This window comes from Coturnix japonica, chromosome 6 (assembly GCF_001577835.2).
Source record: "Coturnix japonica isolate 7356 chromosome 6, Coturnix japonica 2.1, whole genome shotgun sequence".
NCBI classification, from domain to species: domain Eukaryota; kingdom Metazoa; phylum Chordata; class Aves; order Galliformes; family Phasianidae; genus Coturnix; species Coturnix japonica.
The window spans coordinates 28,591,369-28,616,651 of record NC_029521.1 but is presented as its reverse complement, the minus strand read 5'-3'; the positions used below and the strand labels follow the sequence as shown (position 1 = coordinate 28,616,651).

General features: G+C 49.5%; 1 protein-coding gene across 5 annotated transcripts in view; it reads left to right on the top strand.

Moving 5' to 3' along the window:
• The window catches only part of FAM53B (family with sequence similarity 53 member B), a 36,227-nt gene that overhangs the window by 7,534 nt on the left and 3,410 nt on the right, over positions 1-25,283 (top strand). For 4 of the 5 annotated variants that reach the window (XM_015867521.1, XM_015867520.1, XM_015867522.2 and 1 more), the window contains 4 exons: positions 1,558-1,710; positions 5,522-5,726; positions 7,939-7,990; positions 13,170-13,897. In XM_015867521.1, the coding sequence (XP_015723007.1) occupies positions 5,658-5,726; positions 7,939-7,990; positions 13,170-13,897 (849 nt within the window). In that variant the 5' untranslated portion in view covers positions 1,558-1,710; positions 5,522-5,657. The remainder of the gene's footprint in view (positions 1-1,557; positions 1,711-5,521; positions 5,727-7,938; positions 7,991-13,169; positions 13,898-25,283) is intronic. The other variant, XM_015867525.2, reaches the window with a different exon arrangement.

Genomic DNA, 25,283 nt, shown 5'->3' with positions numbered 1-25,283 from the left:
ATGTAAGATGCAGAGCTGGGAAATTCATTCCCAGTATGTTGGAGAGCTGAGCTGGCAGCGGCCGCGTGCGGGCAAAGGATTCCTGTCCCTTTTCCTTTGTCCATTCTTTGCCACCAACATTTCACTGCAACGTGCCCGTTGGTTGATGGAAGGATGCATAAAGGTTCATCTTCCAGAGGCAGCGAGCTCATCCAGTATCCCTGCTTTAAACCCAGACACTTCCAGCACCTTGGTTCTTCAGGGCCCATCAGTTTCAATCAGAGCTCTAGCTCAGCCTTGGAAAAGGGGGAAATCTGCCTTGCTAATGGTACCCAAGTCTGAGGATGATGCTGGAGTTCCAAGATTCCCTTCAAGACACCCCAGCTCTCACTAGCAGTTGGCCATGCCGTGGTTCTCTGGTTGCCACCAATGCATTGCTGTTGATATTGAAGCTTGGGGGCTCTGGAGCAAGCAAAGCAGGGCTGGCTGAGAGCCTTGGAGGTTTATCACCTTGGAGCTTTGACATCTGGCTGTAAGTAGGTGGACGTCGTGCTGCAGAGGTAGGTATTGAGATGGGTTTACATGCTGCCTGAAGTCATTCACGTTTGGGAAGTGGGGCTGTAAAAATGGCACGGTGAGGCCTTGTTTACCATCTCTGACCCAGAGGTTTCAGGTTGGATATGGGAAAATGGTGTGAGAAAGAAACAAGAAGTGGTTTATTTGTTTCTGTTTACTAGAGCAGTGTATTCAGAGCAGTAATTTAAAGTAAACCTAGGCTCTGCTGCCTTGTTCAACATCCCTGGTTGTTAAGGTTAAGCAGCTAAAGCAATTCTCAGTTCAGCAATTCCTCAAGGTTTGGGAGCGTGGCCAACACTCGCAGTGTCTCACAGACCATTGCAAGTTCTTGTCATAAATCTCACAATTGGAAAAATACAGACGTCGAAAGGTGAGCTGGTTCTTGGGACTGGCAGGCTGAGTTGTGATGCTGCTTCAGCTGCTCTTCTCCAGAGACCATCATTGCTCCAGCTCCATGGGCTTGCTGGGAAATACGCTCAGCATAAGAAGCTGACCCCTAATAAGCAATGGTAGAAGGTTTTTCTCAAAGAGATTGTGCCGTTTTTACAGTCCCTTTTTCTGATGAAAATCATCATAGAGTACAGTCATAGAATTGATAGATGGCTTGTGTTGGAAGGGCTCTCAGAGATCATCCCATTCCAGATCCCAGCCCTGGGCTGGGCTGCCAGCCCTGAGATCAGGCACAGCTCAGGCTGCTCAGGGTTCCATCTAGGCTGGCCTAGGGCACCTCCAGGGTTGGGACATCCTTTAGAGGGTATATCTAAATAACCTGCACGGCACTGTGCAGAATTATTGGTGGTATTTCCTACCAAGGTGGCTGAGTGCTGGGGATGGCCCCTCTTGCCATTGCTTGCTGTCATTCATGAGATCCATGCAGCAGACTGGACCCCGTGCAGTCACTGTATGCATCCAGATACCCCCCCTGTGCCAGCAGTCCCCTATTTTGCACCTCACGTTTGCTCTTTGCAATGACTAATTTTGCTCTCTTCTTTTCCTTTTCAGTTGCCAGGGAGGAAAAGGCAAAGTCAAAGCCAGCGCTGCTTTCTTCAAGCTGAGATGTTGAGACAAAGCGCCTCTGACCCTGTCCTGTCCTTTCTCTCCATCCCTTTCCGTCGTTTGTTTGTGAGGGAGTCCTTCCCCTGCCACTCCTATTCCGTAAGAGCAAGGGGGCAATAAAACTGGTGTTTCTTTACTGAATTAGATGGTGTGCAATGTTCCTTAATGGCTGATTTTTTGGGGGTGAGCACTTGGATTTCATGCTCTCCCTGATGGATGTGTGGCTTTGGGCTTGAGACATCAGGACATGGTGTCACCTTATGGCAGCGTCCTTCATGGAGCACTTGGAGGCAGGGGTTGGATGGAAGGTGGCTTTTTCTTTGCTGAGCGATGTGTTTATGGTGTTGGGCTGAACCTTGATACATCTGGAGCTCCTGGTTGGGAGAGTCCTCTATGGGCCATGCTGATGGGCCAGTTTGTGCATGGCCATGGCCAAGACTTGGACTGGGTGGTCCTCATGGGTCACTTCCAGCTCAGGATATTCTATGGTTCTCTTGATTTACAGTGGCTCATGGTTGGGTTTTGCATTCCTGATGGGCACTGGTTGTGCCCATCCTGGTTGTGCACCTCCTGGTTGTGACTTTTCTTTCTTTTTCTGGGGGTTCCGTTGCAGATGGGTATTTTATTCGCCTTTATTGGAGGTTTAATCTTATAAATAAAGCCGGTGTTGACTTATGGTTTGGAGCAGTGAGCGCTGTGCAGCCTGGCTGCAGGAGTTCAGTGAGGAAGTGAGCCCGTGCCTGACTGTGTGCAAATATTAACCTGCAAGGACCTCTTCCAAACTAATCAACAAGTTGAAAATGTGCCTCTTGGTGCATTTAGGGACCTTTAGAGGTCCCTTCCAGCTCAGATGGTTTTATGGTTGTGGCCATAGCACTGGTGTTGGCATTACTTTGCCAGTCTATGGATGAGAGTTCAATCCTCTGACTTTAGTGTGCTGTATTTTGGGCTAAGAAGAGTCCTGCCCTCTTCTTGCTGGCAGTGAGGGTGTGGTAATGATAGGAGGCTTTGAGGGTGAGAAACAGAGATTCACGGTTTGAGCAACTGTAGGAACAGAAAGGAAACAAATTACTGTTGTGACTGTATTCACAAGAGCAGGATAGTAATACAGTGAGATGGTAGAAATGTATGGGTTTCATTCCTTCCAGCTGGTAGCAAATCTAAGGCAAAAATAGTGGTAGTAGCTCTCCATTCGTTCACAGAGCAAGTGGGACATGGCTGGGGGGGGCTGGGTGTGCAATGCAGTGCAAACAGAAAAGTGCACGTGGGCAGTGAAATAATGGCGTGTGCAACAAGAATTGTTTGATGGTAACTTGGTGGTAGCAATAGCGATTTAACCTTACTTTGCAGGGTAAGCATTCTTGATCTGCTTTAATATCTCTACTGTGGCCAAGCTGCTAGTTGAAATCAGTGACACCTATAGAAGCACATCTGTGTGCTCAGTGGGCAGGGGTCTCCAAGTGAGGTGGTTGGAGGTGCTATTGCTGCATTCCTGGCTGTGGAAGGAGATGCCAAGGCAACCCTTAAGCCCAAGGGGTTCTTGAAGGATTCAGTTTTCAGCCTTTTGGGGGGTTAAAAAGCTCCTGGATTGTGTCACACCGTGGCTGTGGCCCAAGTCTAAACTTAACCTTGACTGAAGGATGAAGATAGTTCCTTTATCTGATTGCAAATGAGGAAATACATTCCTTAAAATAATTAATGGTCCCTGAAGAGCATCTTTTTATTAGCATCTGTATGCGTGGAAAGCTCCGGTCCATAAATACCCAGCAGTTTCCTGCTCACAGCATGGCGTTCATAGGAAGATCAGTGTGAATGGGTGCTGCCCTACAGCCCCAGCGGGGCAGGGCACTGCACAGGGAAGCTTTGTCTGTGACACAGTGATGTGGTCCCCAGAGGGATGTAGTGGGCAAGGCACTGCCACCCAGGTGGGGCAGGGAGCTGCTGCCCGGGTTCACCTCCATGCCTGGGTGTGCGTAGTGCTCTGCTGCAGCGGTATTAATCATTACCTTGGGGAAAGATAATTATTGGTGGAGAAATTGTAGCCTGTTAACGAGAAAACGTGCTTAACTGCTTCCCGGCTGCTGGGACTGCTCGTTTGATCTGGATTTCCCCTGTGGCTGCTCACCAGTGGTGGCCTTGCTGCCCTTTGAAGCACCACAAATGTGGTGTGGGTGAGCATCCTTGCCCCATGTCCCAAGCAGGGACCAGTGATGGAGACAGCTAGAAATGGGGCAGAGCTGGTGCGGTGTGACCCAGGGGGCTCATGGCAGTGGGAGAGGGCTCACTGCTCCCTGTTCTGGGCCCCATGTAGGGCTCATGCAGCAGATGGTGTTTCCTTGAGTAATATCAGCTCTGTTTTGGCAGATGTTGGCTTTGATATCCTCAAGGGCAGCCCTGCCCTGTCCGTAGCTCAGCCACGGTTGCTGATGGAGCTGAAATTGCAGGAAGAACATTCCTGTTGGCCATTCCTGGTGGCATTCCCCAGTGATGATAGGAAGAGGAGCCTGCAGGACTTGGGGTGCTGTGTGGGTGCTTATCACTGGGGCATCACAAGGACTTCAGACATCCCACTATGTATCACTGGAGGCTTAGGCAGCACTCGTGCCATTGGGTGGCCATTGGGCTGCCCGGGGGTTTGTGGTGAAGCTATAGTAAATAGTACATTATAAGGCATCCAATGGCCCAGAAGAAGCTGGAGTCTGTACTATGTGCCTCTTGGAGCAGTAAATCTTTGCAAAATGTATTGATTCTCAATGCTGGCTTTGCACTCTGGCTGAACTTTGTCCTCACAAGACACAGTAGGTGATTTCTCTACCAGCCAGCTGGCCTCTAAATGAGCTACTCATAACTCCATCGCAACCTCTAATCCAAATAAACATGAAAAAGATTATCTGCAAGCTGGAAAGAAAATCCTTATCAGTTTGTAATGAGGTTTAATACTTAGCAGCGTGTTCTCAAATATTGTCCTTAAGTACTGCAATTTGGTTTTGACTGCGTGTTACAAGATAAGTGTTTCATGCTCTTCGGATCATGCAAATGGTGGTTTTGTTTGTTTGCCTTGTTGACGGAAAGGCAACAAAATAGTGAAACAGGATTAGAGGGGAGGTTTGGGAAAAACACTGATTTCTGTAATCAGATTTGAATTGCAATCTGTCTGCTTTTGCGTGGGGTGGGGGGGAGTGCATGGGAGGGGATGTGAGGAGGTGAAGTAGGGTTGGGTGAGCGCTTGCAGGCTCTGTGTGCTCCTCATGCAGCCCTAGTGCAGCATTTACTGCTTCAACCCCCCGGGGAAATAGGTTGGGATCAAGAGGCATGGTGTGATGCATTGGGTTTGTGGGCAGGGAGTCCTCGCCTTCCTTGCAGGCAGCTCTTTGCCTTGTTTATTGCCCAAAGGGCTCCTTGTGGTTCTTCCAGGAACCGGGGAGTTACCAGCATGGCATGGGGCAGGAATCAGGGAGTGATTGGAGTGATGTGGGGCATCCAGAGGGTCCTGTAGGGGTAATGATGCTGAAATGGCTTCGTCTGCAGGCGAGAGGTTTGCCTCTGGGGATGCAGCGAGTCCTTGCTTCCAGCCCTCACTGTCTCCATACTGAGATGGGCTGACGGGTTCCCTTTTTCAAGAAGCAGAATTAGGAGGGCTGTGCGTTTATCTGCCTGCAACACTCCTGTTCCCCTGGCACGCCTCGTGCACGCTGCGTGCTCCCAACAGCTCCTGCAAGTGCTGCTGCACCAAACGCCTCCGAGCTAATCGGGTGCTCAGGAACGCCAGCAATGCTTAAGAGCCTAAAATAAATACTCCTCGCCTTGCTCCTAGGGCAACCCTTTCACCCTGTGCCTGCCCGTCGCACTCCAGCCAGGGATTGCTCTTCAAACCTCACCTGACACCTCATCCTCTTCCTTGTGCCTGCAGGGAGCCGCCGGCCGCAGCCCCTGCTGCTCTCAGCCCTTGTGGGGGAAAATGCACTGAAACGGGAGCTTGGCCAGAGTATGGCTGACAGCGACCTTTGCCTGGACTCTGATGGACTCCGACGCAGGACTGCATTACCATGGTGATGATCTTAACCAAAACTCGGGAGAACAAAGGTGCTGACTCTGTAACATGCAGGACTGAGCTGGTAAGCATCATCGCGACGTTGCGCTTCACAACTGTGCTGCTGCCATTGCTTTGCTGTGGCTTTAAGATGCTTTTTCACACTGCAGGGGTTGGATCTTGAGATGGTTTTATTGCTGCACTGGTTTCTGCTGGGCTCGTTAATATCCAAAGAGCGGGCGATGAGTAAATGATTGGAGTGCTGTGGCTGTTGCATATGTGCATTTTCAGTGAGCGCATGATAGAATAAACTGTGAATAACACGGGTTAGAAGTTGCTTTGCCCGGAGTGAACAGATGCTCGTCATTAATAGGAGGATGAGCAAGTGGGGAGCAGGATTAAGTGGGAGATGGAGAGGTCGGGGCTGTGTTACCTAACAGTCCTGCTGGAAGCGCAGAGGGATGCAAACCCAGATGTACCCAACGAGCAGGTAACAAAAAAATGGGGGCAGCAAATGGGGAATGATGCTGAAAGAGGCAGCATTGTGGTGGGGTGGAGGGTGATACAGAGCTGTCTGGTTATATCCAGGGGAGGGGTGGGGGGGTTGTTGGGGTTTTCACTCCTATCCTGCAGGACGAATGGTCACAGTCTGGAAAGGAAAGGGGCAGAAAACTGTGCTGTGCAGGGAGACGCAGATAAGGATGCTCAGGAAGCATCTGTTGGGATCAGCCATACATGGGCATTTGGAGCATAAAAGTGACGGCAGTGCCCAAGTTCACTGAGGATGGAGCACTGTGAGATGGCTTCCTGGGCTGGTAGTGCAGGCTGCTGAGCACCACAGGGTGAGGGTGGGGGAAGGAGGAAAGCAGAAGGTCCCATGTTGTGTGGGATGGGCTGCGTAGCCACACCACCAAACTTTGCCCTCCCTTGTTTGCTGAGTGCCTGCCACAGCACTGGTGGCTTTGTCAACAGGGAGGAACCGTTCTGGTTACACAGTTTGCATTGCCAGGTTGTTTGGGCAGTTAAATCGAGGCAGATGTTCACAAGAAGTTTGATCCAGCAAAGAGAGGAAGAGTTTTTATGTTGGCTTCATGGGAAAGGACAGAGAGTGAAACTCAAAGGCAATAAGTGTCTGAGCAGCAGGTACCATCACCTGCTGGAGGGTGTTGGGCTCGCTGGCTGGTTTGTATCCCAACATGATGATAGGCTGAGCACTTATAAAATGGCAGTTATACTCAGTATGGGATGTGTGTCATTTGGAGATGTTCTTCTTCCTTCCTCATGTGCAGGCATTCACTTTTGTCTCTGGGTGCTGCCATGCAGATGTGTGCTGCCCTTCCTAGGGTTGTCCCATGTCTGTGTTTGCTCCTCTTTGGATCTTTCTGCTTTCTGCCTCCACATCCTTCTGCGTTCAGTATTGGCAGCTTATGAAGTGGGGCCATTTGATTGGATTGCAATTGGTACAGTGCTGTTTTCATTGTTGTTATGGAGTGTATTAAAGAGGAATCATGAGAGAAGGTGGCCTAATGCTGGATAGAACATGACTATGGCAGTGCTGGTACTTTGCTTAGATGAAGGAAGGCCTCGTTCAGATGGGATGGAGTTGCCAGGACAGACGTTTCAGAAGCTGAATGTGGATGTTTTGTGGGATAACAAAAGGACGAGCAGTATGAAAGTGTGTTTTTGCAGACATAGCTGAGATGGCATGTGGCTCCAGATGACATATTGATTTATTGTATATAAAACTGTCCATGCCCATTTTTAGAAGTCTGATGATTTGTCGCACACAGTCAAGAGGAAAATTCCTGGAGGGGGGGAAAAAAAGAGCATAAAAAGCCAACTGGACTTATTTAGTGCCCATATAATAGCATTTTCCCCTATTTTTAGTGCATGTTGGCACCATTTAAGTGCAGAATCCTCAGAGAAAGTGCTGGGGTGCCTTAGAAACACACTGTATGTTTAGGCAAAACACAGAGCGGCCCTGTGTCTAGAAGGGAGGCCTGCATGAGCCTGGAGATGCTTCAGCCTTCACTGTTTCACTACTGCCCAGCTCCCACTTTGTGTTCTGCAGAGCTTTGGTCCTGCAGGCAGGGATAGCTGCAGGAGTGAGCATTTGCAAGTCCAGGCCCTGACAGTGACTCTTCACATCATGTAGTTGACCTCAAATTGGCACAAGGTGGATGATGTGCCGGCTGGGAGATGGGGTCTGGCTGTGGGTGCCCAGGATGCAGGCTGAGCGGTTTCTAACACACTGATTGAGTCTGCTGGAAGTGAATAGTTTTTCTGGTTGTTTTCAGCACACTCCAAAGATGAGTCAAGGACCTACCCTCTTCTCTTGTGGCATTATGGGTGAGTAGCAAAAACTTCTGCCCCTGTTTTTTCCATCTCTGCTCCTGGGTCCTTGGCGATGCGATGTCCTCATCTTCTGCACCCTTCCTGCTACATTGCAGAGCCTGGGGTGCAGCCCACCCATGCCTTGGGGTTCAGTATTGCCCATCCCACTGCCCCAGTATGGGAAGACCCTGCCCAGGGGTGGTTTGCTGCCCCGTGGTGCTGAGCACGTTGCTTGTCTCCTTCCACATTGCTTTATGTGTGTATTTGAAGTTACTCATACGGCTGAGATCGTAAGCATTCTGGGTCTGGGATTGTGTTTCTCGTGTTTGGGTATCCATCCCTGAACTACAGCTCTTGATGATCTTACATGGTACAAGTGATAAATATCAGTATTGTAGCTGAATGTGTTCTTCCTTTTGGCACAGTGTGTACAGACAGACCTCAGGCAACAACAAAAAAACATTTTTTGCCTTTCACAATAACATAAGCTGTTGTATATGATGTTTAATACCGAGGTGGTATTTCCGAATGGCTACTGAAATTGATGGAGTTCTGGTGCATCAGCCCATGATACTGAAAAAACAGTAATGCAGGAGGATTGCATGCCACTACACAGTGCTCTTTGGGTTTTGAAACAAGGAGCTAGTCCCTAGGCGAAGTCTCAAATCCCAATTAAAATTGTAGGTCAAGTTTGAGCCAAGCTACTTGGTATGAAAGCCAATGCTTTGCAGACAAAGCAACTGCCCCTTTTCTTCCTGGACACAACTCTCATTAGCGTTAATGGGAGCCGAGTACATGCATTGAGAGGAGATATTTCCCAAGCTCTCCGATAACTTGAGTTGTTTGGAGGAGTGGGAAAAAGATGGAAAAATGTTTTGATTATTTTTTTTTTCAGATGAAAGTCACAAGCTTCAAAGTCAAGAATGGGCAGAAACAGTCCGTTCCCTTTCTCCTGTCTGTCAAAAATGAGTAAGGAACAAAGAAACCCAATCAGATGGGTTTGTTTTGTGCCATGGCACTGGCAGGCTCTTCCACAAATATGAAGAGTCTAAGCCTAATTGAAAATCAGCTTGGTGTTAATAGCTTTTACAAAGCTGTTTGCGTCTTCCTAGCGCCGCGCTGGTCTTCCTTGGCTGCCAAATTATCCTGTTTCCAAGGGAACCTAATCTCACCTCCTTGACCACAGCTTACCATGTAATTTTCTTTGTCATGCCCAGTCAAGAGGAGCGAGTCTCTGGCGTGCGAGAGAGCGTTGTTTGGTTTGTGCTTAATTTTGGGCATCTTTCCCGAATGCTCTTCTTGATGTCTCCAAATCTGGGCCACGATCACAAACCGACTCCGTGCTGAAACTTGCTGATGCATTTTTAAATGATTCGCGTGGTTATGATGGCACTGAATGTGCAGTGAGGGAATGTTTTAGGTCGAGAGCGAAAGCATGGAGGTGGATGAATCCAGGAGGGTTGGAGTGGGTATCCCAGCCGGCATCAGCATGGCCTTGTACCTGAGCAGAGCAAGGCCTGGGCACTGGGGCTTTTCACCATATCAGACCAGTATCTACTGGAGGGATAGGAAGAAGCTGGTCAAGGCCCCAGGTGTGCACAATACCCCATAACCAACAAACCCAGCTAGCCTGGGCTGCCACATGCTTCTTTGTGGCATAATGTTGGTTTTAGTGTCACTTGCTTCCTGCCTAATGTGACTGCCAGAGCACTGGGGCTGGCAATAGCAGAGAGGATGCCAGGTATGGGAACTGCTCCCATTGCCAAAGCATTGTATGGCTGTCCTCGGGCCAAATGTAAAGAAATCAAAGCATGTACATGACAAATGCATCAGTATGGCACACCAGCAGCATCACAGTGAGCAGCATAAGACACTCTGCTGATAGCAGTGCAGGCAAAATGTCCTGAGAACCACTTTGAATGGGAAAGGAGTACAATGATTCCCACACCTTTTAAATGTAAGCATCTCGTAAAGTATTTAAGTCTAGGAAAATCCAAAAATCAGTTATAACTTTTAGAAAACCGAGTGTATTAGTAAGCTTCATTAAAGCCTCAGTGTGTCTGATGATGCCGTATTTGATCCACTTTTCAAAGTGAGCTGAATATTTACATTTATGTGTGCAGCCATAGCAGTATTACTAAGAAGACTGTTGAATTTATAGTCCTAAGCATTTCATTGTGATTCTTTTTCCCAGCAAAGGGCTATTTAGAGAAACAAAACCCATTTCCTTTTTCCCTTCCACTTGATGCGCCCTTAAAACACCTGGGAGTAAAGGAATTGCCCTGTTACCGGATGGAGGTCTTTTTCCTTTTCTTGCCTTGCGTTCTCCATCGTTTTACCACAAATGTGTGGGTTTTCCCCTTGTCATATGGCCACTGACACCAAGCATACATCACTGGGGCACATTCTCAGGCAGTAGGTATGGGCCTGTTGTTTGCATTTCCCATTGCTCCACACGGCTTATTTTCATCTTATTTGTGCCATGGGAAAGCAGGAGAGCTGTCAGGCTCCATGGTGCTACCATCAGCTAATTACAACCATTAAATTTGTTCCATGTTTAGGAATCATCTCTTGAACATAAACAGGGGGCAGTGGAAAATACAAACTGCCTTTCGATGTTGCACAGAGGCTGGGAAACCAACATTCGATGCAGAGAACGTGTGAGAAAGGGAATTGGATGCGCACGCGAAGGAAGAGAAATGTTTGGGTTAGGATCCAAATGGAGTTTATCTGCCAAAAAGGAGGAAAGGAAAAAAAAAATTGATTGAAACCCGTAATTGCTTTACAAGTTGCTGTAATAAATTATGTATGAATGTAAATTATTTCACAGGAGAAGAACGTAGGGGAAACTTGAGCAGAAGGATCATGCATTATGTATAGAAAGGAGCCGTAAAAATATTGCAGCAGCACATTTGTGTCGTGGTAGTTAAAGTCGTGTCAGCGTTTTGATTTGATGCCCCTTCTCTGTGGTGAGGAGCTCAATGCATGGAAGTCTGCCTGCGTTGACCTGGATGCCTTCATCTGGTGAGAGCTGGTTGTGCAGAGATCCTAGGGGTGTTTTGAGGATGGTAGCAGTTCCCCACGTGCCACATCTGCATCATGCCTTGGTTGTGAATGCCCTTCCATCGTTTTCCAATGGGCAAACAGTGCTCTCCAGCAAAGCCATTTATTCCTGAACTGAGGAATTTTCATGATGGATTTTGCCCTGGAACAAATTGCTGCCTCTGGGTAAACCAAGCTGAGGTTTTTAATTTAAGAAACTTAATACATGCTTAACCGCAGCAGTATTAATGGTTCCACTGCTATTATTGTTATCAGTGCTCTCGGGATGTGGATCTTAGTCTTAAAAACTTGAGCAGAAAAGCAGACTATTTTCCTCATAAGTGGCTCCCAAGTCTTTTAATGACACCCTCAGTGCTAAGATGACCCCTGTTTTCAATTTGTTATTCTGTTAGCATCACTTTGCATTAGAAAAAGATCACATTCTGGATTACGGTGAGGCTTTACATGGGTTGTTTGTCCTGGGGGGCAGCAGGGGAACAGGGCACCCCACACATGAGCATCTCCTGGATGGCAGCAGCCCCAGCTTCCTCCAGCACAAGCTGAGCACAAAGGAGGAAAGCAAACAATAACCCAAAGTTGTTTCTCAGGATAGCGGCGTGCTTGCGATTTTCTTTGTGATTTGGGGCTTTCTTTCTTTCTTTTTGAAGGTTTACAGCTGTTTGTGCAGAAGTAATGTCGAAAGAGGAAGGTATCCTGTATCCTCTTGAACAAGCATACCAAGGCCTTTTGTAAAACGTGACGTCTGGGCATGGGGGTCGTGGCAGCTTGCCATAAAAAATTAGCTTCTATTTCTGTTTCTTTTGTCTGGTGACCTGACCCGAGAAATCTCTCTGCTGGCAGCATAATAAGGGGGGGAAAATAATAAAGATCTAAACATAGATGTAATTGTTTAGCGTGGATTTCTCACTTTTCATCGTGCTTTTTGAAATGAGGACAGCAGCACTTAAGGCACGGAGCAGTGCAGCGCGGGGCTGCTGGGGGATGGAGTTATCCCAGCAGCTGCTGGCAGGGGGAAATGGGGAAAGGAGCCAAGAGGGGTTTATGGGGTGTCAGCTTGCAGGGCCCCAGGTCTGACCTCCCAGCTGGAAGCAGGCGCTGGTAGGAAGCGGTTTGTACTGTGGCATCTTTCCTGCCATAGGGCTTTACCTGCAGCTGGACACGGCTTAGAGTTCATTGCTCAGTTGTCTAAATGAAACAAAACCAAAAAGTAAAAGCCAACCCTAAAATATACTGTACCATTTAGATATGATCACGTGGAACTTCGCAGCAACGGATGGTTAACTAGCACGGTTTGCCTCCCAACAACAGTTACCAGAGAAGGTCTGTTGGGTGATGACTATTTTCCATTGCAGCAGCTGATGGTGCAGCCCTACCATGGTTTTCCTGTTGAACATCAGCAGCGTGTTTGTACAGAGCCCTGCTGGCCCCAGCAGCCTGTGACAAGGAGCCCAGCCCTGACGGTCCTCCTTTCTTCTTTTATAGTCAGGGAACCATGTGTGTGAATGAGATCATCGTGCCTAATCCTCTGTTCACATGGTCATCACTGGGATCTCTACGTGCAGCTGCAGTTTCCCCACATCCCTGTGGATATTAGGAAAAATTTAATGGAAAGAGTATTGATGCAATGGCAGAGGCTGCCCAAGGAGCAGTGGGGTCACCATCCCTGGGCAGCCTGGTGTAGTCTTAGATCATAGAACCATAGAATTACCCAGGTTGGAAAAGACCTTGAAGATCATCAAGTCCAACCGCAGCCTAACCAGATGTGGAGGTTGGCAGCCCTGCATGTGTTGGGGGGGTTGGGTTGGAGCTTCATCATCCTTGAGGTCCCTTCCAAGCCAAGCCATTCTGTGGCTGTGGGAGAGGTGCTCAGAGCCTTAGTCTGGATATTCAAAGGCATATTTCTATCATCTTGCAGTTTTGCTTCTGCTGCAGTTATTGCTTTCTCTCTCTCTCCATCTATGCCACAGGAACCATTGTGCTGGCGGTTTGGAAAGCTGTATTCCGAGAGTTAATTAATTTGTAGAGAAAAACGTCCCATATGCTACTCTTTGTTTACGCACGTGGAAAACGAATCGCAGAATTAATTAACGCTAATGCCCGTGGCTGTGTGTTTTTATCATTTCCCAACCAGAAAATGACAGATGGGGAGACCTCAGCAGGAAATGTCCACTGCAGATTGAGCAGCCAGGCGCCAGCATCTGGGACTGCCTGTCGGATAAGGGTGAGGAGGGCACGTTGTGGCCACGGGAAGCCACCAGCACCTGCTCGGTGACCAACCTCATCAAAGAGCTCAGCCTCAGCGATCCTCACAGCAACCCATCGGCACCACCCAGCAAGCGCCAGTGCCGCTCGCTGTCTTTTTCAGATGAAATGTCCAGCTGCAGGACATCATGGAGACCATTGGGCTCCAAGGTCTGGACGCCGGTTGAGAAGAGGCGGTGTTACAGCGGGGGGAGCGTTCAACGCTACTCCAACGGCTCAGCCACCATGCAGAGGAGCTCCAGCTTCAGCCTGCCGTCCCGCTCCCATTCTCTGGCCTCATCCTGCGACCACCGCCCGGGCTGCCCACCGAGGAGATCAGGGGCTGGAGGTGATGGCTGGAGCCCCGAGGGCGGCCGGGCGGACATGCAGCGCTCCCTGTCCTGCTCTCACGACCGCTTCTCCTCCTCGGAGCCTGGCCCTCCCTCAGCCAGCAGCACGCCAGCATCCACACCGCAGCTGGGCCGCCGTGCCGGTGGGCTGTGCCGCAGCCGCTCGCAGCCCTGCGTCCTCAATGACAAGAAGGTGGGCGTCAAGCGGCGCCGGCCCCAGGATGCACAGGAGCCACGGCCATCGCTGGACCTGGCCAAGATGACACAGGTAAGGCTGGGCACTGGGCACGTTGCATCAGGTGAGGCCGAGAAACACCCTGATGTTTTCACTCCTCACTATCTCATGCTATACACGTGTTTATTCCCCCTTCAGGGATGTGATACTTGAGGGCATTTCATGCCTGGCAGCCCAGTGGGTGTTCAGATGAGCTCATTTATGCTGGAGGATGTGATTAGTTTTTCCTCCTCCAGAAGAGCTGAACAGATAAAAGGGGTCAGAGAATGACGTGTTGGGGTGATTGCGGAGGACAGCGCGTGGCACTGCAATCATCTTTTGATAAACCATGCCAGTAACATTTAATATGCTGAGCTTATTTCATTAGCTAATAAGCTGGATGGGCAGTGAAAACAACTGACACTTGTTACAGCCTTTTACTGGCTACAATTGGTATGACTGAAGGCCCTCTCATTTCCTTGCGTAGGTGGAAACGCTTCTGAAACACACCCAGCACAGCACTGTGGTTGGCAGCAAGCTGGCTCTGAATGCTTTGTTCTATCCATTGAGTTCTCACCCCAGATGAGATGGAATGCAGTTTAACCATCTACTTTTAATCGTGCCTCCCCCATTCCTAGTTCTCTCCCATTGAGCACCCACTTGTTGCTTCACCTGTATGGCAGGGCAGAACATCCTGCAGGCCTGGCTGGGAGTTTTGTGCAGCATTGAACATATTCAGTGTATCTAACCATTGGAGCTGCTCACCTTCGAGAGGAGCTGACAGCGCTTGTTAGCAGAGAGGTGTTCACAAGACCCTTTAGGATTAGACCAAAGTGTTGAATGAGTTGTAAAGGCCGATGAGCTGATGGATTACTGCATTACTGCACGTGTGCCCATCTGCATTTGCTGGAGTAGTTGGTGGTGAACAAAGGGAAGAGATAAAAGACACTACTATTTTTATTCCCAGAGCTGTTTTGAGAGCCCACACAGTGGTTACCATCACAGGGTGATGCTTGAGCTGTGGTGAGATGAGTGAGAAATGGTTTCTGCAGTGTGGAGGAGAACCAGCTGCAGGTTTGGGTACTGGTAGGGGGAATGCAGACAAGCAGAAGGGAGCAGAACTCAAAGAACATGACAGTCCTATCGGAGTCTTCCTGGGGATGAGTGCATTGGGCTGTTGAAGTCAGTGCAGAGCAGGCTGTGCTGAATAGTGTGGACCATCCTCCACAGGTCACAGCCATGGCTGGCTTCAATCTCTCCTTAAAAATGCAGTCTTTCATAGAATACACCACATTGGCCTGAACCCATGAGGACCATCATGTCCAACCCTTGGCTCCACACGGGGCCACCCAAACACAGTGTCTGAGAGCAGAGTCCCATCACTCCCTTTTCCTGATACCAACATGAATCTCTTGTGGCAGCGTGGAATCTCTGAAAATGCCCATGATGCAATTATTATTATTATTTTCCAAAGGCTCCTGGTAATTTTCTGCTCTTTAATTGCCAACATTTGCAATTGAAAGGCTGGGAAGGTGATCACTCCCAAAAACATCCATCCTGCCTTCCTACTGTCAGACCAACCAAGGGCTCAGGGCACTGTCTGCATGTCCTGGTGGTGCCAGCCCTCCCCGGGTTACAAAAGAAGTGCTAAGGGAACTAACAAATCCCAGCCTGTCAGCTAGACTTATGAACCACACCAAGGTATATTGCCTACACGTGCCCAAATTAGGACCCACAAGAATCTAAGGTGCACTTATGGAGTATGGCAAGCCCTGGTGCCTGCTGGCTGCAGTGCTAGGGCTGCATGAAAGCTTTGGGACCCACCCGGAACGCTCTCCATACCACAGGCCATGGTTGCATTTGCTTATCTTACAAGCGTGGCTTCAAAAGTGAAACAGAAAAAGAGAAATAGGGACAGCGCAGACAAAGGGTTGTGGTTATGAAATAATGGAGATGCTAAAAGCAGCATCATGTCACCGTAGCGAATGTGTTTGGTAATGGTATTGACGCAGAAGGGATGCTGATAGTGCCACTGCAGCTGTTTGGTTAACACATGTTTTGTTAACACATTGAATTGTCCTGGGAGGCCTCAGGGCAGAGCGAGCTTCTCCATCAGGTTAACCAAGGTGGATGTTTGTCTGCTGGGAAGCAAAGCAGCGGAGACCTCGTGCTGGGAGACTCTGAGCCTGCAGAGCTTCCCTTTCCCTCTGGCCACCAAGCCTGGGTGCATATTATATATGTGTATATTTGTGTAGCCTTGGCTGCACAACCTGCATTATGCAGCTGCCCTCCAGCACCAGATCAGAGGAGCGCAGCTGCCAGGACAGCCTCACACTGCACAAGCAGTGATGCCATCAAGGAAGGAAGCCCCTGTGCTGGTGGCACCTCCTCCCCACTCATCGGTGTCAGCTCTGTGGCCAGGCTGCTGCTGCTGGCTGCCTCCCATGTGTTGCTAGCACAAACAAACAACATGGCCATCACCACAGAGTGCAAGGAACCAGCCCTGCTCCTGTCCTGGTGGAGCAGGTCTGACCCATGCAGGGTTGGCTGCTGGCTTTGAGGAAGCAGAGCTGCAGCTTTTCATGGGTTGCAGAAGCAGACTGGGGGAAAAGCAGTGCTGGGGGCTGTGCACAGGATGGGGGCTGTGCACAGGATGGGGGCTGTGCACAGGATGGGGTTTTCCTCGTTGCTCAGTTGGGGTATGGAAGGTTTTTCACCTGAAAGGCGTCTCCACGTGGGAGGACTGGCAGGGAGCAAGATGAGGCAGGTTATGGTGAGCATTCTTGCCCTTGGTGGGGCTGGATTTTGGGGTGTGGGGCACTGTGCTGGAGCCCTCCTCAAGAAGGGAATGCCACAAAAACAGGCTGGTTCCCCTTGGGGGACGCTGTGGTCAGTGTGCCTGAGAAAGCCATGCAGGTTTGGGTGTTAGGATCACTGTTCCCTTAGGCGGCTTTTAATGACTCTCGAGCAATGAGTGTGGATGAGTGATTTGAGATGAAGAGAAGAAACAGTGGCAAGGGGTCCACATTGCTGCATGTTTCCTCTTCTCTGCCCTTAGGGGAGGTAGAAATGGCTTCAAGGCATTTATTTCACAGCTGGGGAAACTGAGTCCCACCAGCAGAGCTGGGGACAAAGCCCAGCTCCTGGATCAGCATCTGGCTTTGGCAGTGCATCAGTTAATTCTTTGCTCGTGCTGGTAACCACATGTGTTTATAGGCCATAAACCTGGCACCATAATCAAAATAAGAATAATTTGACCTGAAATAAATGTTTTATTCATACCAAGAAGGATACCTGGGCCAGGCAGGAGGGGAGCAAGCTGCCCCTGGAAGCAATTACATGGCCACATAGCTGGGCTGATTAAGAAAGGGATCTAAATGTTAAAGTTCTTCTGGGAAGGAAAATGCTTGGAAAAAGCATTGCCTTTAATTCCTCAAAGCCCTCATTGCCTGTTTTTGTCTAAGGAAAACTGCATTTTCCTTAGAGAGGAGTGGTGGACTCAACATTGCTCACGTACTGGTACAGCACCAAATCAGAAAGGCATCAACGTTGGCAGAAATGAAACCCTGAAAATTACTGTCCTCAAAACACTCTTTTTGATACAGAATGGTCAGGATCATATTTTTCCATGGGCTGTGTGGTTTCTCCAGCACCTTTTCTCAAAGCATTGGGTGGATGCAATAGAAGATGCAGGAGATGGGTGATGTTGCAGAGTCTCAGAGCTCAGCCACGTTCCCACTGGGTAGATGGATGGGGCTCCCGTTAGGTAGATGGATGGGCAGGATTTGGGGCAGGATTTGGGGCACCACTGCAGAGCTTGACGGCAGCACAGACGTTGATTCATGCTGTGCTGTTTGACTCATCTGCAGAACGCTGAGCCAGGGGCCAGCCCTGGTGTTGCCGTATGTGCCGAGCAGATTGCTTTCCTTCACACAGGCTTTGGAGAGAGGCAAGGGAGACAAAACACGTCTGTCACAGCGATCACAGCAGCCCTGGATCAGAATCTGAAATCATCCTTGGTAATGGCAGAATGGGTCCTCGCTATCTCTTGCCCGTTCTGCTTCCTGCCTCGTGAGATGTTGATATGGCTGTTAGTATGAGATGTGAATTTGTGTTAGCACATTTCCAAACGCAGCTATCCTTTTTATCGTTGTTGGTTGGGTTTCTTTTTATCCGAGTCAAACATTTATATATGTATTTGTTTAGCTCTCCCTGCAGCTTGCAGTCCTGGCCTGAAAGGGGGGGTGGCCCCATGTCCAAGGCAACGTGCCATGGGAAGATGGACATCTTCGTGGTACGTGCCTTGATGCCTCTGTGACAACAGCAGTCAGATGCGATAACAGAGAGCTGTTCCTGGAGGGGAAAGCTTATTGCTCTCAGCAGCTCCCTGAAAGGACCTTGGGGCGAGGTGGGGGTTGGAAGGACCTTGTTCCTGAAGCTGTCTGTCCTGATGGGGTGCTGGTATGTTTGTGCCATGTACAATGGGGCTATTCACAGCGCTTGCTGGCTCTACAGACACATGGTGCCATTCATGGGGTGACTTCACCCTTCTCCAAGGACCACGTGCTTTTCTAGGATGGAGACTCTGGCACCCGTACTCACAAGATGGTCCTCTTGAAATGTGGTCAGGTGGTTCTTAGCGGTTTTCAATATTAAAATCAGCTTCATCTGGAGCTGGAAGTTCATGTTGGTGATGGGTGGGAGTCGGGCTGTCCCCTGCCCTGTTTCCAAACCAAAGAGTAAGAGCAGGTATCCATGAAGGTCAAGAGATGAAGGAGCTCTCGGGCTCCCAAAGAGTGAACTTAACAGCTTAGAAATATTTTATGCTGGTTTTAATATTGAATTGGGAAACGTTTTAAACTGTAGAATGGAGGAAACTGCTCTCTGCTCCCCTCTCCAAACACCCAACTCTTTCCTGAAGTGGTAAAGCTTTAAGTTACCACGTAAAGCTTTCTGTTTGAATTGTGGCAGCTTCTCTTGGGATGGGATGGGCAGCACCTCGGGCCTCCTCAGCACCCACTCTGAGGAGTAGCAAATATTGCCCAAAGGTAGGGAGAAGGGCAAAAAACAGGAGGTTTGGAATTCCAGTCGTGTCCCAGGAAATAGTTTGACGTTGATGTAACTTCTGAGAGCTGTTCCAAGCCTCAGTGTTTTTTAAATAAACATGAATGAGAAACTGGAAAGGTCAGTTTGTGGCTTGGTGGAAAAATGCATTGGGACTGAACTTTGGTTTGGGTTCAAATGCAAGTGAGGTGGCTTGGAGGGGCAGAGACCTCGGTGGCCAGCTGGGTTTGGCTTTGGTCAGGCTGTTGTACATGCAGTATGGATAGTTTTGAAGTTATGGCATTGGACTGGACCCCATATGCATCAGTGCAATCCCTGTCTCCACTGCGGATGCCCTTTAAGTTTCCATGCCATAAAAACATGGAGATGTGGCACTGAGTGACGCGGTTGGTGGGCACTGTGGGGGGTGAACTTGAGGATCTCAGGGTTTTTTTCTAACTTCAACCATTCTGTGATTCCTAACATAAGAATTAGCAGTAATGACCATTTCAGGCAGTACGTTGGTCTGCTCAGAAGATGCCTATAGGGGGTGGTTTGTTGTGGCAACCTCTATCTTAGGGGCATAGCAGAGGTTTTAGTAGTAGTAATGTGTAATGCAATTCCGTACGCTGTTTTGATTTTACAGTAGAAATAATCCCATCTGCTTCAATTATAAATCTGTGACTCACCAGACAGAACTGGCAAATAGTGAATCCTGCCACGGGAGCGGGCAGTACCCAGGGATATAGGCATCCCTGCCATCAAATTGGGGTTGTAGCACAGGGATCTGAGAGCATGGCCAGGCTCTTTGTGCATCACCCTGGGCTGAGCAGAGCCCTGGTGGTCCCAGCAGTGCTGGGGCTGTGCCCACTGCTTTGTGCAGCCCGGCTCTGTCCCCACTGCCAGCTCTGCCCCTGCGGGGCCAGGCATTGCACCCCTGTTTGCACTCACATGAGAGGATGGGGCTGGAAACACAAACAGAGCTTTGCAGCATCTGTCTGAAGCAGACACAAAATCCAATTGTGTCCGAAGTGCCCACATCTGATGCATCACATGCCTGGTTTAACCCCTGCTATCCAGGCTTGCGTTGTGCATAGTCCTAACAGACGGCTTTCATGCAACACAGTGCCTGATCCCCAGCTCACCATGGGCCTCTTGAATCTTTCTAGAGATCTCTGTTCACGATAGGAGCCTCATGGCACCTACAGAGCCTGGTGCTGACCTCAGGTACCTTTGCTTTGCTGAGCTGAACCTGGTTGTGTGACCCTGTAGTGATGGATGGTATAGTGATAATAGCAGGGTGGCAAAGTCTTTGGCTACAGCAAATGAAAACAAACCCAGATACAACAGTTATGGGCACAGAAACAAAGGAAATAAGCTGCTTACGACCTTTGGAAGGCCTCAGGTATGCAGGGATCTCCAGCAAGAGAGACCATTGTTTCCACTGCCAGCCCTTGCAGTCACTCAGCTGCATTGTGTGCCCCTGAGCTGGCCCTGCCTTTCCACCAGGTGCTCCACCACTGCTTCAGGCCTCTACTGTGCAAAACTCTCCGAAAGCACTGCAGAAAAGAGAGTTGAGTAAAGCAGGAGAGCAGCTCGCTTTTCTTTTCAAGGGAAAGATGCTCGGTATTCACCCAAAATAGGGGTTGCATCCACAAAGCAGCATGTGCTTCATCTGCAGGGCCTCCCAGCGTGGTGCTGAGACAGCAATGACAGGAGGTAAGAGAGTTGCCGGTGTGCAGCATGTTGCATGGTGTCAAACCCCTGTGCAGCCATGTGTCACCATAGGTCCTGTCCCAGTGAGGACATCCCAGCCAGGCAGTGAATGGGCTGTGCTTTGTGATGGTCTCTGGCTTAGGGCCGTGCCAGGAACAGAAACGAGCCCATCACCCTCCTCATCGGTTTTGTTCCATTGCACTGATTTTTTGGCAGTCGCAGCCTCGACGGTACGTGACTGTGCAAAATATAGTGTTGGACAAAGCCACGTTGACTCATTTGGAAAATGTTCTGCTTTCTCAAACCATTTTCCACAGCTTCCTTCCATGCAAGCAAGGGCCAGGGCAGCTCGCTGTTCACTGCTGCTCACATTTGCCTGCTTGCTGTCTTTGCTCTGCAGCCATAGGATCCCTGTTGGCACATCCTGACCCTCGCCCACTCCAGTGCTGAGGCATCAGCAGGTGCTGGCAGAGCCAGGAAGGTCATGGAGAGATGGAAGCTGGTTTTAAAGAGGAGAGGAAGCCAGGTGATACTTTGATGTTAGCAGTCACCTGCCTTCCTGTGGCTTTGAGGGGTTGGATTGAAGCACAGCACAGCCTCGGGGCTCCTGCCAAGCAGAGGAAAAGCTGGAGGGGCTGCATGGGAAAGCTACCACTTCCAAACCATGTGTAGCTGTGTGTGTTTGCAGCTCTGCTCTGCCGTACGTGGGATGGAGCCATGGGCACAGTGAGCAGCTGGGAATAAAGACACATGTGCTTATGGCTGGTAGGGTTGCACAGTGACCTGAGTGAGTGGATCACTCCAGCTCATACTGAAGCGTTTGGTGTCTGTTAGAGAAAATATTTGTTCTTGGCAGGAAGTGAGGATTTCCTCCAGTTATTGTTATGAATGGATATGAAGCTGAGAGGCTTCGCTGAGGCTGCTGTGCATGGGGTGGGTGAGCCCTGGGCAGCAGCACTGCTCTGATCCCATGTGTAGCTGTGCTCTTCCCTCCTGGATTTTGGGCTTGTACCTCTCCAGCACTTCCCAGTGGCTCTGTAGCAGCAGCAGCATCTCATAAGAGTCATGGAATCACAGAATGGTTGGGTCAGAAGGGACCTTAAAGCCCACCCTGTTCCATCCCATGGGCAGAGACGCCCCCAGCTCAGGTTGTCACTAGTGAAAACCCATTACAAACCCACACTATGGCTGGGGCAGTTACAGAGCTCCAACATGAGAATAAAGCTACTAATGAAACCACTCTCAAAGGCAGTGTTAATATTTGAAGGCTTAATCAAACTCTGCCTTTTTATTTCCCTTTATTTTTGGTCTACTAATGTAGTGTGAAGCAATAATAGATATTTCTTAGCATGCTTGTGAAAGCTGTTTTTCGCACCAAGCAGAATAAAAGCAAACTGAAATGCTAAAGCTGTAGAATTTCAGTGCAGCATCCATACAAACATCGAAATGCCAGCACCTGTGATAACATTACAGGTGGGGAAGCAAACTGTGCTCACCAGCAGTGACATCCTGAGCTGATCCCTGCCAGGTGTGTTATCACAGCCGCCCGGATGCTGACAAAATAGCTGCAAGGTGGCTGCATAAAGTGAATTACTCTTTTGCAGTGGAGGTAACGGAGCAAGTGAGGTATCTGGGTAGAAAACAAATGCAGACAATCAGCCATCCAGAGCCAACGCTACTGGGGGGAACCTCTTTCAGGGGGCAGTTACAACACACATGCAGTGTCTGATTGTTTAATATTACCCTGTGTTGTGGAGGTGGGAGCACCTCAAGCCCCCAGAGGCTGCCATGGATGGAGGTGGGCTCACAGTTTTGGTGCAGCTGGAATTTCAGCCCTGCATCTTCAAGGATGGTTGTTGGTTCTTCTTGTAGGTTTGTTTTCCTGCATCTCCTTGTCTCCAACTCAGATAATTATCTGGCCAGAGGGGCTTGAGGGATAAACAAGACTATAATAGAGCAGCAGAGTTCTTTAGTCTGCCTTTGCGTTTTGTACCGGCTTGCTTTGAAGCTGGCGTACGTGGTTGCTTGTGGTTTTGGTAATGAGCACTGAATGCCCTCCAGCTGGCTCTCCTGGGCCTGTTTGAGCATACAAAGAGCTGGGTGCCTCCAAACAGACTCATTGCTGGGGAACGAAGCAAACCTCTCAGCTCAGTAATGTCTGAGGGATGGCCAGCTCCTTGGAATGGAAACTTGCTTCCGCTTCTTTCCCTTGCCCCACTGGCCATCCCATGCCTGCAGCACGGCACAGCTGGAGCTCTGCCCACCAGCAGCTCAATGCCTCGATAGATACATGGGTTTGAGCTCCCTGACACACAACTGCCTATAGCGCAGCTCCGGATGTACGGAGCTGTTTGCATTTCATCTGCCTATAACTGCCCACTGTGTTTTTTTTCCTCTGGTATTTTGGCCGTTTCTCCCCTGACACTTCATCCATCACCGGGAGCTCTCTCTGGCGCAGGCAGTGCTGGTGATGGCTTTGCAGCCCCGATGGAGGTGTTGGTTTTGAAGGCTGGGCTTGGCATGGCTCAGCCCCTTGGGGAGGCAGATGGCAGCTCTCCATAAAGTCAGCCCTGGGCAGATCAGCTTAGGGATGGAGTTGGAGAAGAACTGGTTGAGTATTGAACCTGAGTGCTGTGTATATTCCTGATCTGAATCGTGGCAGGAAACCCATTTCTCAGTCTGAAGCAATGGATGTTCTCTTTGGCAGCACAAGCACAGGATGTGCGGGATGCAGGAGCCACGTAGCATTTTGCCATCCTACAAGTGGTTAAAGCAGCAGATAGATAGTGATCGAGGCTGTGGGTGAAGGTACCTCAGAGCAACAGGCTCAGAGTGTGGCTTAAAACAGAGCAAGGCAGCGAGTTGCCCATGGTTTTGATGCACCAAAGCATGGCCAGGCTGAGGAGGCTGGCGCTGGTCCCCTGAGCTCCTCTGCTCCCTTCTCAGCCCAGGTTGTCTGCAGCATTCTGAAGAAACTGGAGCGCAGTGTGCTAATGGGAGGTGATGACAGCTCGGTAGGTAGGGCTGGGATCGCTGACAGCTCGTAGGGTTGCACCTTCACTGGGAAAATTGCAGCAATAACCTGGCAGGGTGGAAAAGAAGGTGTTTGTGCAAAAGCCGTTCCAAGAGTTTCACCACGGGGATCACGGTCGTGCTAATATTTATTCTAGCATATGCACCAGGATCTCCTTATTTTAGGGAGATGTGTTTCGGGGAAAAACTCACAATCACTTATTTTATGAGGGGAAGAGTGTTACGAAGAAATGTTCCCCAGGAATTTCTCCAGCTTTCTCACTGCGGGGGCTGCCAGCATTCAGCCTGCATCCCTGCCTGCTGGGCATGAAGGCAGCAGGAGAACAGGGAGGGAAAACCTATGGAAACTTGCATCAAAACCTATGGAGAAGGTTAAATGTAGGAGGTGATTCCCTTCCTGCAGCTAATTTCCCCCCAGGTCCCCTCTAAAACCTGGAGGAGATAATTAAAGTGACTGTAGGAGCTGGTAGGGCTGTTGGTTGTTGACCTGGTGGCCCTGTGTAGGGCAGTCAGTGTGGATGTTGTTTGCTTTGGGCTGTTTCTTGGGACCTTTAGCTGTTGGTCTCTGCCTGATGGGGAGCTCTGCGGAGCATCCCCACACAGTCTGAGCCATGCCCGAGGGTGTTTGCTCTGGTGGTTGGCTGGTGACAGTGGATTCCAGCTTTGCAGCTAATTTTAAGCTGTCAAGAACTCCTTATTTGTTCTTCTAGATGACTTTTCAGGCTGTTTCTTTAACCTCTCATTTTCTTCCTCTCGCTTTGCATGCTCCCCAGGCATCTGGTCTGCTGCAGCAGCCTAACTTCCTCCTCTGATCTGGTGTTAGCGGGCTGCTTTGGGAGAGGCTCATAGGAGCCCTGAGGTTAGCAGGGATGGAGGAGAGGCTCTGCATGGTGCTGATGCCAGGAGGGCTTGCACCACCTTGCACTAAGCTTCACTCTCTGGCCAAAACAGAGGACTTGAACGCTTCATTTTCAATGCATTCGTGACTATTCTCTGAGTTGTATCCCAGCTTGGAAACAAATGGAAATACATGTTCATCAAGTGCCTGGGCTTTGTTTGTGAGAGGGATTTGCTCTTCTGTGAACGCTGTTGACTTTCAGGAGACTTAGCCTTTCAAGTGCCTAAATCACTTTTGGAAACACGCTTGTAAATTTTTCTGAGGTACTTAGAAAACAGTTCTCATGTGTCCTCAGGCCTCCTGCGAGTTCTGTGTTAATTACACGTTGTCCATTAACCACAGCTCGCAGATCTCTGCGGGAAGCTGCTGTGTGCTCCACCCCTGCAGGCAGAGCACACATAAAGGCACAGGTTGTATTAAAAACAGGGAAGGGATGAGCTGAGGCTGCGTACCTGCAGTGTGCCGTGGGATGGGTGAGGGCCACAAATGGCTCTGGTGAGATGGAGCAACCCTTGTCATAGAGTGATAGAATCAAAGAGTTCTTTGAGTTGGGAGAGACCTTTCAAGGTCATGTAGTCCTTGCAGTGGCTTCTTGTACCACTGTGCATCACTAGCACAGCACCTGTTGATTATGAAGTAATTGGAGTGAAAAGTAGCTGCATTTTCAACCTAAGTTTCTCAGGTGATACATCAAGGGCTGATTTGGCTTCATTTAGAGCCAGGGGTGAGTTGTTTGGGTAGTTACTCCCA